Here is a 12,937-nt window from a genome sequence, read left to right on the forward strand (position 1 = left end):
AGTATAGTATTTGAATTTAAAGATACGTATTATGCAAGTGAAATGTATTTATATTTACTTGAACTTATATACATGAACATATTGACCAGTGGTACAGATTTGAATTTTTTCTATTTGTATTTTCCACTTATTGATCAACGTAGTGACACAGGATAACTCAATGCGAGAAGCATCCCCATCACATAAGCATCATCTCCCTGTGGAGTCTGATCAACCATTGAGAATACCTAGGAACAACAACAAATATGGAGACAATGAGATATTATTTTGCAAAAAAAAAAATTAAAAAATTACAATTATCAGTCATTAAAGTTAGGTTACCTCGTCTATGGCGTTAGGACCTCCTTATAAACAATATTTTTTGTGAAAGTTCCATCTGTTGTTGGGGTCCTCTTATCCTTTTCTTTTTTATTTAACGCATTCTTAGGTTTTTTCCCCACATAATTCTTTTTAGCATTTTTTTTCTCCATCTTTTTGGCATCCTCTTCTTGTGCCTCCGCATCAGGTGGTAGGGCAAGGATCTTAATATTCGTTCTTGATGTGGCTCTGGACATCGCAACCTACAATTGGCCATGAGAGAAGACCGGTGCGGGCAGATACACACCCACGTTTGGGATAGTTTGGCCCTGTGACTTGTTGACCGTCATGGCAAAGCTTAGCCTGATAGGAAACTGCTTCCTCTTAAAGTGGAAAGGGAACATTTCATCATCAGATGGGCATAGCGGTATTTGAGGAAGAAATACCCGCTTCCCAGCATGCTGCCCGACAACGATTTCAGCGTCGATTGTATTTCTTCGGAACCCTCGTACCACCAACCTTGTACTGTTGCATAGCCCATTGGCGGGGTCAATATTCCTAAGCAATATGACAGGACACCCGAGCTTCAGCTTCAAGACATGTGGTGGCAGCCCGTTGGGGGTCAGGCTATTAAGAAACTCCGATGGATAGTAGTTATGTGGATCATCTACCGCGGTGTCAAAACTGTGATACACCGTCTCACCACCTTGGAACATATCAATCATTTTCATATTGATCATGTCCACCCAATCATTGCGTGTAGATAAAATCGCTTTGGTGGTGATGTAGTCTTTGTCTGCCATGTTTGCATTCAGATTTGGAAAGATGCTGTCAATCAAACTAGAAAGATCTTTCTCGGCATCACCAGAGTACGGGATACAGATCTCATCTGGAATACGAACATTGCCATCTCTGTTAACCTCTTCTGTTCCATCACCAATGCGCGACAAATAATCTGCAAACCACGGATCACTCCGAGCCCTCATGTTGCGAACAAGCTTTAGGTGGCGCATGGATTCCCAAAGATACGACCTTCGTAGAGAAGCACCAACTATTTGAGCCCTAGATCCTTTCCGCACAACAGGGAGTACTTGTCTGAAATCCCCACCAAGGACAACAGTCTTCCCACCGAAGGGTAGGTGTGACCGACCCATTATATCACGTAGGCTGTTGTCTAGTGCTTCTAAATTTTGCCTCTTTGTCATAGATGCCTCGTCCCAAATTATGAGAGCTGCTTGCTGCAACAACTTGGCAGTACCACTCTGTTTAGTGAAGCTACAACAACCGCCCTCTTGAAGAGTTAGGGGTATCTTGAAACGCGAGTGGGCCGTCCTCCCACCTGGCATTATGGCCGCTGCGACCCCAGATGTAGCTGTGGCAACGACAAGCTTATCCTGGCTACGTAGTTTTGCGAGAAGTGCCCTATACAAAAATGTCTTTCCCGTCCCACCAGGTCCATCCACAAAGAATAGCCCGCCTTGTTTGCTGTAGACAGCTGTCATTATCTCATTGTAGGCAAACTTTTGCTCGGCGTTGAGTGAGTCACACAATAGCACATCTTCAGGATTCTGCTCAACGCTAGCTTCCTCAAATATCTCACGAGGTATATGGCTGGCATCATCATATGAGTGATCAATATCTGGAAGAGGAAATGACCTTATGTCCTTCCCCATAGACTGCAACATGTTTCTAATGTCTATCAAAACCATTTGTTGCACGAGATCCGGGGATGGATTATTGCGGCTATAGTCCTCTGACATTGCATCGTAGTGTTTTATCCACAACCCCATCACATCATGAGGTTCGCAGAATACCAATATTGTTGCAAATAGTCTTCGTAGAGAGGTAGGCATCTGGAATAAAGTAGCTTCCGTTAGACATTCATCTAGGGTATTATCCTCTTCGATTAAACCCCTCCTTTCTGCAGCTTCACGAAACGAAGGTAGTAGCACCCCATCAACTGTCCTGAGGTGTTCATATGAGGTAGCACCAGCAACATTGTTCAATAGAACATGAAGAAAGTAGCGTTCACCCTCGGCAGGATGGGCCGAGATGACTCTACCAATTTGGAAAACAGAGTTTTTCCTTTTCTGCCAGAATTTACCATCAGACTGCCATGTATAATACTCTGGGAAGTCTCGATATAAGATTTTGCGAGCTTCCTCATCATGCCTGTTTGCATCGAAGTATGCTGTCAGCATTGACTCTTCTACACCTGGTCTATTAACGATCTTTTCGACCTTGTCCCATTTATGAAATGCCACCATGTGCATATCGGGTAGATGAAGTTGCAGCTGCTGAACTGGCGGATGGTTCTTGCTCAAGTCAAAGCCATATATATCCTCCATAGTGCTTCTGGAGGTGTCACCCAACGGGCGTCTCTATACTGTTTGATCTCATCAATGTTTCCTTTCCCGTCCTCTTTGTCGGTCTCCCTCATCACAACTGATGCCCTATCATGTCCCTTGTATATGTACTTGAACAAATACTTTACTGATTTAATGCTCCCACAAGCCTCAACGTTTATATGGCAGTTGAAGGTACGAAGCAAGCAAGGGTTGTTAGGCACAACCCATTGATTGTCCAAGTAGTGGCCTCGAACTTTTAGCATGCGACCATCATTGCGTCGCCGACAGATGGGATATGAATCCTTTCCATGTGATGTTGCCTCACAGAATGGCCGTGGGTAACGGTTCTTGCATGACCCACGGCCTGCCGTGCATGGACAGGATGGATTAAGCGTCCCGCAAGGACCATGCATCATATGCTTCGTGACCATTTTGTATAGCTCAGGGTATTTTTTCTTATTTGGTAGCTCTGCACTAATGATCATGTCATATTGCTCGGGACATGTGAGCTTGTACTTTCGTTCCATTATTAGCAAGAAGTGTGCATGCGGTAATCCCCTCTTTTGGAACTCTACTACATATACGTAGGCCTTCACCTTACCAAGTATGTCTTTCTCCATCAACATTTTTCTCATTGCATCCAACTTTGCTCTGAAGACCCGTGTGACGAGATCTGGGCGGTCCTGTGGTGTCTGTGGTGTCTGGCCTGGGTAAAGTTCATTCTTGATCTCATCCCAATTAGGGTTGCATGTCATTGTGAGGAAGATATCAGGTTTACCATACTTTCAAACCAGAGCCATTGCATCCATGTATCGACGCCTCATGTCACGTGGTCCTCCAATGAATGACGAAGACAACACAGTACGCCGTCCAACATTCTCAGCAGACCCTTCACCCGAATGCATGCTATCCACGAGGCCTTGGTATAGGTCAGCCCTCAATGTATCCTGATTGTTCCTCATGTAGTCTAAACGTGAGCTCTCAATCTTGATGTAGGTGTCGACGGCAAACTGCTGGAAAAGGCGTCGGCCATAAAGTATTGGATTAAATATCCCTGGCCGCATCTGAAACTTGTAGCAATAGTAGTCGCGCACTGAGACACATGTATTTGAAACAGGTTCTACAGAGAGACATTATTTGAATTAGTATCGTGAGTTTGCAAAAAGAGTTTACTTTGCATAATTAAAAAAATATCAATTTACCTCCATCGTCGTCACCATTCTCAGCACGCCTTTTACGGGTTGCTCGAGCTCGATCAATTTGAGCCATAGTTACACCCACTTTTGGAATGCAATTGTGCCACCCGAGCTCACCCTTTGGAAAGAACAACGGGTATGATAGTGAGTCGTAGCATGCATTATATGAGCGGATGCCATGTATAGACCGATCCTTCCCTTGGAGGAGAACACTATGCTCAAATTGGCCGTGACGCTCACTACCCTCAACCCATACGGCAGCCACCTCTGATGTCAACGGCACATTATATGTTCTTTGATCAAGGCGTTGGTCAAGGTTCAGCTCAACTCGGTAATCCTCGAGGTTTTCAACATGACCCATACTTCTTAGTTGCTGAGAGTAGGGATTCCCTTCAAGGATCCCTACCAATTGTTGTATAACTTCTCTGTCTTTTTGAGCACATTGCTCACGACACTTGCTCATGCGATGCTCGAGGGACGGGTCATCATCATAAAAATAAAGTTCGAGGTGTCTTTTTTCGACACCTTCCTCTTTACCAAATGATCGTATGTTATGGTAAATCTGATCATGGGCACGAAATGTGTAGACACCACAGATTCGCATGTTAGTGGTGATACGATCTAGATGGCAGTACAAAAATGTGAAAGAGAAGTGGCCGTTGAAGTATCTGATGTTTGCACGAAAGTGCCTAGCATCAGCGTCCGAGCATGACCACAACCTCATGAGCTCTGGTGGTGTCTCGGGACTTGAAAGATGAATCTTTCCACCCCTACAACAGAATCCGGGGGGTTCGCCATCGAATTTCTTTGCGTTACAGTGCTTGCAGTTCGGCACCAAGGGTAACATGTGTGACTCTGACGGGACATTAGCATAGACCCGGTCATATGGATCTGGGACATCAGGCTCACTATTCTCTTGCTCATATGTGTCGACATCGGTTCCCTCCTCCTCGTCTTCTAAGAAAAAGTTCACGTGTCACGTGTTGAAACAAAATTTATGAATTAAACTTTTTACTATTACACAATGTACCTTGACCGGCGAAAAAGTATGCCTCATCCTCTTCCTCGTCCTCCTCAAATATGACATCTTCGTCATAGTCTGTTTAACATAGCCACATATATGTTGAAATAAATATTATGGCATATAATAAACACCAGAAAGAGATAAATGTAATAAAGAAAATACCATCCTCGACCATAGAGTCCGATGTATGATCTTGTGCACTATATGGAGGCATTGAAGAGGTACCGTCAGCTACAGACGGTTGTGTTTGTGTGCCTATACAATTATTAGATGCTTGAATTGGAGTTTGTTGGGTGACACCATCTGTAGTAAGAGAAAGTATGAGTTTTTGTAATATGTTAGCGAAGATAAAAAATCTTCCTAATATATGATGAGGAAGGTTCATTACCGTTGCAAACAACACTCGGTTGAGTCAGTCCGTTCGAATCGTTGCATTTTCCATCTACAGGACCACTAGCGCTTCTTCCAATGTTTGCTTCAAAAACCCGATTGCGACGGGACAAAAGGGCATTTCTCTCGCCAGTGGTCACTCGATGTCTATGTATGGTCTGTGCCGCAACCAATTCCGGGGTCTGGACTTCTGGATTTTGAACTACAGTTGGTGCAATGTGGACAGGCGTGCAGCCGAATTCAGGTATTTCCATATCATCTAAAGATGCTTCAGGCGATTGAGGTGAAGCAGGGAAAATAATTTGAGGGTTGAAGTGAGGGCTCTCCATGGCAATTGAGTCCGGATGCAAATTGTTGGCTCGGTTTTCCCTCACCATCCTATTATAGTATTTCTTGCTCTCTTTCCGTTTCACTTTCTTTTCTTGTGGAGTCATTTGCAGTTTTCTTGCAGCATTTTTCTGTGCGTACAAGTCACGTCGTCTCTTATTTAATAACGCCTTTTGTTCAGGAGACATTGCAGCCCTTCGTGCTCTATGTAGCTCACGCATACGCTCTTTTGGACACATGACTAAATTATCGATGGAACTGGATGCATTTATAACACCTATATAATAAAAAAATATTGTCTCAAATAAAATAAATACGGACCCTGAATAACATTGATTCCTTAATACATTGTCTTGAACCACAAATCTAACTATACTTTTTCTTCTCAATAGATAACATTAATAAAAAGAAAACAATATACCTGGGGTTATATCAAGTGATGCATCAGTCATGTCAATCATGCCACTTTGATTTATACATCTATCAGAGTATTCATCTACATATATATAATAACATGATTTTAACTTTGGCATCCACATTGTAAAACACAAGAAAAAATAATTAGTAATAGGAAAAAAATCAAAATGGTACATGTATTATCTTTATCAATATGCATGGGATTGTATGAGTTGTTTCGATGTAGCCAGTCACTATCTTCATAGCCATCAGTGCTCTCTGCGGTTGTTTAAACTCCAACTGGAATAAAATATACTTTTAGAACATACAGATATGCAATATTAAATTCAGAAAAACAAAATCAGGTTTACCTATTTTTTTCTGATGATATCGTTCACGACGCTTTCTATTTTTTTCATTTCTTTCTTCCTGAGTCATCGCCATAAATCGCGCCTTTACCCTTTCCCTTTTTAGACTCATGGCATCTGTGTTTTCCTTGTTAGATTCAACCCCAACACCTATTTACGTAATAATCAAAGATAAAGTAACTATATGTGAATAAATATTTATTGTATGTTTGGTTGTTAAAATTTGTTTGTGGTGGACCTCTTGAGCCAGCAGATATTTCAGTTTCTGTCTTTTTTTGATGATACTTTTCCCTAATTTTTTTATTTTTTTCATCCCTTTCTGTTTGAGTCATTGATGCATGCCGTGCTTTTTCTCTTTCCCTTTTACGTTGCACACGTTCATCAACTTGCGCTTGTGAATTTGATGTTGTCTTGTCACCTATTTGAAAAAATTTTTGATAGACATTTACTTAATATCAAAAAATACTACAAGTGAAAGCGTCTATAGACATGTGTATAAATAATTACCTCGATTGGTGGTGTTGTCAAGTCTTCAAACGGTGTACGACCTTCATTATTTTGCATACGTTCCATAGTGATCAAACTGGACACAAAAAATGGACATAGTTTCAATCAGAAATTAATCTATTACAGTGGTCTAAGGTAGCAGGCATAATACATTAACATAGATGTAATTAGATCAGACTGAATACTGATATAACCAAATGGCAATCAATAGGACAAACAAGTCACTATGAGCAGAGAAATAGAGGCAGGGATCTCATTTATCAGATCTCAGATCATACCCATAGGATACAGGGCCAGCCCTGGGGGGTGTCGCTACAGGCTCTCCGGCCATAATTTCCTAAATCTTTGTCAATAATTTACAAAAGAGAAAGCACATGCCTTTCTGCTAGTTTCCTGCATGTCTAATTTAGATGCCAAATCTACTTTTAGTATGTCTGTCTTTATGTGTCGCGAGTCCGTAAAGAAATCAAGTGCTGCATAGACACTGTAGCCTAAACTACATGGTTTTGTTATTATGCCTTAGTTACAGCTAGCTCTTAATGAAATTACAGTTACTTCACTCATGAGTTAAAATAACCTTATAGTGTATTCTTTTTAGTAAATTTGTGCCAATAAAACCTCTTATAAAAACATCTATTTTTTTAGTATGGACAAGATCTAATGTAGCCTAGGCAAGACGGTAGTACTGGTACTAATCCAAGAAACCTCTTACCCACAAAATGCAGATCCAAGCAAGAGCAGGCACAATAATTAACACATCTTTACCATCAAAGATGCTATATAAATAACTGATTATTAGTGCAAGGATAACACCATACTTGACTATCCAATCCTCAATGGTCCCATTTCAAAATCACAGCAAACTAAGAACGAAACGAAGATAATGAGCAGATCATCACTTCCAAATAGTCCCTTTTCACATAGAAAAAGACCAAAGAAAGCAAATATGCATCACACATAAGTATATATAACAGAATAAAGCACAAGAAACTATAACTGGATAAGGATATACAGGGTTGTACCAACATTATATTTTATCAAGTTAGTGGCTATACTAATCTCTATCTCTATAATCTATAACTAAATTAAAGATGTTTGAGGATTACTGTCCACTTGAGCTATATGACCTACAAATCAATCTTTTCAGCCTCTAATCTTATGACAACTACAAGCACAATGAGAATTTTGTAACGAGCAACTCTCCTAAGAAAATAAGGTACTCTACAAGTCAGGCTCTAGCAAAAAGACTATGCAAGAAGATCGTGAAATCAACCTTCTGATGACCTGAGGTCTTCTCAAGCAGCGGTAACCTGTTCCCGCAGAAGTTCGATCCTCTTTAGATAAACCTCAAGCTCTAGAATTTGCTGCTGCCTCCACTTATCATCACTGGGCATTCCAAGATTTTGGCCAGCAACCCCTAAACCAAGATCAAGAAAGTCGAAGCCACCAATGCCGCTGAATCCTGTGCTTTTCTCGCTCTCCGCCGAATCCTGTTAATGAAACTGAAGTTGTGCTTTCTATAAATTTTCAGAAAAGGCACCAGGGACGACACTACTCCACAAGGTAACATGGAAAGGGTTAACCTGCTGTTGTTGTTTGGAGGTCAGCTGCACGTTGTCGTCAACTGAAGTTACCTTTCAAAGCTTGTTGCACTGCACCGATTCTGAATAAAATGATTCTAGGTGAGTACATAAACTTTTGATATAAAGCAAGTAGTTTGCACTGATAGCCGAAAAGTTTAACTCTAGAAGGTACTAAATTCAACTGGGTTCATAGCCTTAAAGCAATATATTTGAACGCTTGCTACAGTATATGTGATGATGAATTAAATTTCTTGACAACAAATGTAAATGGACACATTTAACACAGAAACATCCTTGTATAATATTCCATAAATAATTTTAGTATGAATCTTCCCTCACAAGAATGCATATCTAGGTATCTTTCATGTTGCCCAGCTTTTCAGTTATCTCAAAGAACCTAGGTTTTCTTTTCTTAAAGCACTCAACTACATCACGATGAAAAAACAAGATTAATTAATTTGCAACCATACTATTACATCATCACTTTCTATCTAAATTGTTGCTCTAAATTACACTACTGCATCATGCCCATAAAAAAATAAATTACAAGGAACTCAATATATGTTTTTCAGTAAACTCACATTAGGATCATCTCCAAAGCCTCATGATCTGCACTGCAACAATGAAAACAGAAACTTAGTGTGCCCATGCGTTGCCAATTCCTAAGTCTACATCTATACGACCACAAGCTCTACACCAATGACTATTTCATTTGCCAATGACGTGAGTAGTGGGTTCCTTCTCCCTTTTTCTCATGCTTTGTTTCCCACTTCTGCTGATGTAATATTATCCTGCTTAAGATATCTTAAGGATGAACACTGCATTATGTTCTGTGATTCAACTAAACTTGACATCAGGTTATAAGCATCCTGGTCCATTTAAAGTGAAAACTTTTAACTCTTGAAAGAAAATACTACACCCTTTGTAATCAAAAGATAAAGATACAAAAATTTCAGTGCCAACAGATCTAACAATTAAAATAGACCATGTTACCTTAGTGCCTATAATCCAGAAGCTTCCCCCCTTTCCTCTCAGTTTACATCGATGTCATCTAACTGGACACCAAACAAGTGTCAGAGAACCCACCGCAGGTGCAAAAACTGAGTTGGGAAATGAGAGGACTGAAAATCTCAGTGCAAAAACTGAGTTGGGAACTGAGCTTGTGGCCGTGCGTTGCCAATTCCTAGATGTAGACTTAGGATTGAAGAGCCTACTAAGCATGATAGCTTGCTAATGAGATGTCTGTTCATTGAAAAAAATGCAGAGAAGATATAGCTTGCTAATGAGATGTCTGCTAATGAGATGTCTGTTCTAAATGGACACTAAAAAATGCAGAGAAGCAAGGAGAAGTCTGTTCATTGAAAATAGACACTGAAAATATATCTTTTCTGTATTCAGAGATTCAATCCAACACATTCATATTTATCCAACACGGATAAACAATCTGATTTACACCACTCTGACTAATTCATTGCTATCTGATTTACACCTACAAGCTCTGATAGAGCAGAAAAAGACTGAACCTCAACAACCAAATAAATAATTAAACTATTGGTGGACTAATCAAGCTTTAGAACAGACAAGGATGCAGTAAGGAGAAATGAGATAGGAGAAGGGTTGGCATACTTCGGTAAACATTAGACCTAACAATTGTAGCAGTGGTTTGCAGAAATTCTAGCAGTGTTGGACACATCTGCACGCACCTTATCTGCACGGCCACACGGCGAGTGACAGGGACTGCGGACGACGTCGTGATCTCCAAAAGAACTCCCCCGGTCAGAGCAGAAGACGACGGACGTCTTGATCCATCAGCCACCAAATGAACTCCCAAGGCCAGTCCAGAAGATCCTGGATGCGAATTAGCTATTCCAGGAAACGAAGCCACCAAAATAGAAAACAATAGAATTATGTAATCGATAGAGGGAGATGTAAAATCCATTAGATCACCAAAATGAGATGCCCTTGCCTTTGCTGCAGGTTCCGGTCACCTCCTTCAATGTTCCGATGATACAGCAACGACACAACGAGCCACATATTGCCACCACAATGCAAATGCACGTTCAAGAAAAAGCAGCGGAACCCATTAGTTACAGGAACCAAATCGTTGAAGAAAAAGCAGCGGAACCCACGTATTGCCACCACAATGCAAATACACAATGGCCGATTAGTTACAGGAACCAAATTGATGGCCACAGAAAATTCGATTGGGTTAAAAAACGGTTTAATTACCGAGATCTCTAGTCTGTGTGTGGAGATCACGTCGACGGCACAGCATCCACCGTAGGAACCGAGGAGGCGGCGAGCCGGAAGAGGCTTGCGGCGCTGGAACGCAGGGACGGAGAAGGGCGTCGGCGCAGAGGAGTCTGGGCTGCGGCGCCGTCGCAGAGTACCTTCCGTGGAGGCAGGAAATCAGCGTAGGGCTCGATTCGTGGAGGCTTGCGGCGCTGGAACGCAGGGATGCAAGAACGCAGGAACGGAGGAGGGTGGGTGGGAGCCGCTGATACGGATGCCGACGGAGAAGGCGGGTGACGCTGCTGCTGCTTGCTGCTCGGCCGGTTGAGGAGGAGGATGAAGTGGGGACGGGAACTACCGGCACCAGGTGAGCCGAGCGGGGATTTGAAGCTGATCTGCGCTTCCGGCTACAGAAGGAACGCGGGCGGAGATTCGGCGGGCTGGAGAAGTAACGCTGGCGGAGATTGAGAAACTTTCTATGTTTGCGAGATTGTGCCAGAAACTTTCTATCTTTGCGAGTTTGCGCGAGGGGAGGTGGTCTCTTACGCAAGTGCCGGAGGCAGACGGAAGACCAAAATTTTTTTTTTTCACCAAAAATTGTCCACACTTTGATCTTTTTAGTTGTATATAGGAGATGACAAACACACTGTTATGGTCGCTGACTTTGGTGGCCAAGGCTGGTCGTCGTCCGTTCCTTTGCTATTCCGGTGGCTACTTATGGCTACGGTGACTTTGGCTAAACCTGAGGTCATGGTTGCAACAAAGCCTAAAATATGAAGCTTAAATAATTAAATAGTTGTGTGATGTGGTAGGATTTAAAAGAAAGAAACGAACGATAGTGAAAATTTTTGAGCTATTTTTTAAGATAAGAAAATCTCCGAATTCAAGTTTTGATCCAAATTTTATGGAGGCCGTCGGCGTTGCTCTAAAACCGACCCAACCTTCTCCATCGACTACAACCAACCGTCCGAACTTGGGAGTTAAGGGCAGTCCCAATGGCAATTAATGAGCAGTTTCTATCTTCATTAACTATCCTGCCAACTAAGCAAAAATCCTACGTGGCAGCTTAATTAATGAAGAGAGAGATGGAAAAAGGTGGAAACCGTTTCTTGTTCACGAAATCGCGTCGACGCAAGCAACGAGGCCCATCGAAACCAGCAGAAACGCACTGGGAAGAAACCAGTCATTTCTTGCCCCCGAGGACCGGATCAGATGCTCCGCCGTCGGCTCCTTCTCACGCGCGTCGAGCACCAGCAGCTCCTTCTCGCACGCAACAAGACGAGCAGGTACTTCTCGCGGGCGCCCCCCGTCTGCTTCCCGCGTCCGGCCGCCAGCTTCCTGCGAGCGCCCGCGCAGCAGCCAAATAGGAACCCTAAATTCCAAATCCTGCTCCAATAGGCCTGGGCAGATTACCCGATACCCATTACCCGTACCCGAATTACCCGAATCCGGACCCGAATTACCCGAACCCGAGGTACCCGATCCTAAATTCGGATAGCGATTTTGATTACCCGAAATTAGTTTGGGTAATTCGGGTAATATCCCCCGGTACCCGAACTACCCGAATTACCCAAATATTTGTCTACATGTTTGTATTTATCATGTGTTGTTAGTTAAATATTAGAATTTATCAGTTTATTAGAACATAATTCTCTTTGTTTGAACAAGTGATAGTAATATATTATTCTCTACAAAATGCTATTGAAATTCTATACAAATTGCTGCTGAAATTATATATAAATTGCTATTGAAATTTTGTATAATGTGTTGTTTTTTGAAAATTCGGGTAAATCGGGAATACCCGAACCCGAATTTGCGGGTAGTGTTTTTTCGAAACTAATATCGGGTAACAATTTTCATTACCCGAATTTTAAATTACCCGAATTACCCGACCCGAAAAAATCGGATAACCCGAATGCCCAGGCTTATGCTCCAATCTTCCCCAATCTGGCGATCATGAGCCCACTCCGGCCGCCATCCTCAAGCTCTAGGCAAGTTAGGGCAGGCAATGATGGGTAGGGAAGGGTACAACAGGGCAAGGCATGGGTGCTCCCGCCGCCGGCAAGGGTGCTCCTGCAGCCGCCCTGGCTAGCCGATTTGGTGCGGTTGCAGGTGCTGCCGCAGCTCCTACCGATGATGGATCCAGTCAGGCAGCAGCTGCATCTCCAACTCTTCCAAGTCTTGAAGCTAGTTGTTTACCTGCGTGGTGGACAAGTTCGTCTCCCATGGGCTCAAGTGAAAGGTATGGTTAATTAACAACTGCTTATTT

At 42.4% G+C, this 12,937-nt stretch overlaps 1 protein-coding gene across 10 annotated transcripts; it reads right to left on the reverse strand.

Annotated features, from left to right (window-relative positions):
* LOC8082483 lies at positions 212-10,299 on the reverse strand. 10 transcript variants are annotated; one of them, XM_021457663.1, is made up of 15 exons: positions 10,140-10,299; positions 9,430-9,491; positions 9,018-9,050; positions 8,437-8,516; positions 8,127-8,355; positions 6,854-6,929; positions 6,585-6,764; positions 6,350-6,496; positions 6,174-6,278; positions 6,004-6,078; positions 5,254-5,859; positions 5,028-5,168; positions 4,872-4,940; positions 3,848-4,798; positions 3,033-3,765 (listed from the first exon to the last, which is right to left on the reverse strand). In XM_021457663.1, exons 9-15 carry the CDS (start codon positions 6,196-6,198, stop codon positions 3,431-3,433), a joined length of 2,202 nt encoding a protein of 733 aa, XP_021313338.1. In that variant the 5' UTR covers positions 6,199-6,278; positions 6,350-6,496; positions 6,585-6,764; positions 6,854-6,929; positions 8,127-8,355; positions 8,437-8,516; positions 9,018-9,050; positions 9,430-9,491; positions 10,140-10,299; the 3' UTR covers positions 3,033-3,430. The 10 variants fall into 10 exon arrangements, 9 of the variants coding, with proteins under 9 accessions (XP_021313338.1, XP_021313334.1, XP_021313332.1 ...); XM_021457659.1 differs by having other exon boundaries at positions 6,004-6,278; positions 8,127-8,343; positions 9,018-9,045; XM_021457657.1 differs by having other exon boundaries at positions 6,004-6,278; positions 9,018-9,045.

The sequence above is a fragment of the Sorghum bicolor genome, chromosome 3 (assembly GCF_000003195.3).
Source record: "Sorghum bicolor cultivar BTx623 chromosome 3, Sorghum_bicolor_NCBIv3, whole genome shotgun sequence".
Lineage (NCBI taxonomy): Eukaryota > Viridiplantae > Streptophyta > Magnoliopsida > Poales > Poaceae > Sorghum > Sorghum bicolor.

Excerpts from the sequence above, each read along its gene's own strand:
- LOC8082483 (XM_021457662.1), bottom strand. The coding sequence starts at position 6,175 with ATGTACCATTTTGATTTTTTTCCTATTACTAATTATTTTTTCTTGTGT. Across the intron at positions 4,799-4,871 it reads ATACTTTTTCGCCGGTCAAG|AAGACGAGGAGGAGGGAACC; the intron begins GTACATTGTGTA and ends ACTTTTTCTTAG. Across the intron at positions 3,766-3,847 it reads GAATGGTGACGACGATGGAG|AACCTGTTTCAAATACATGT; the intron begins GTAAATTGATAT and ends GTCTCTCTGTAG.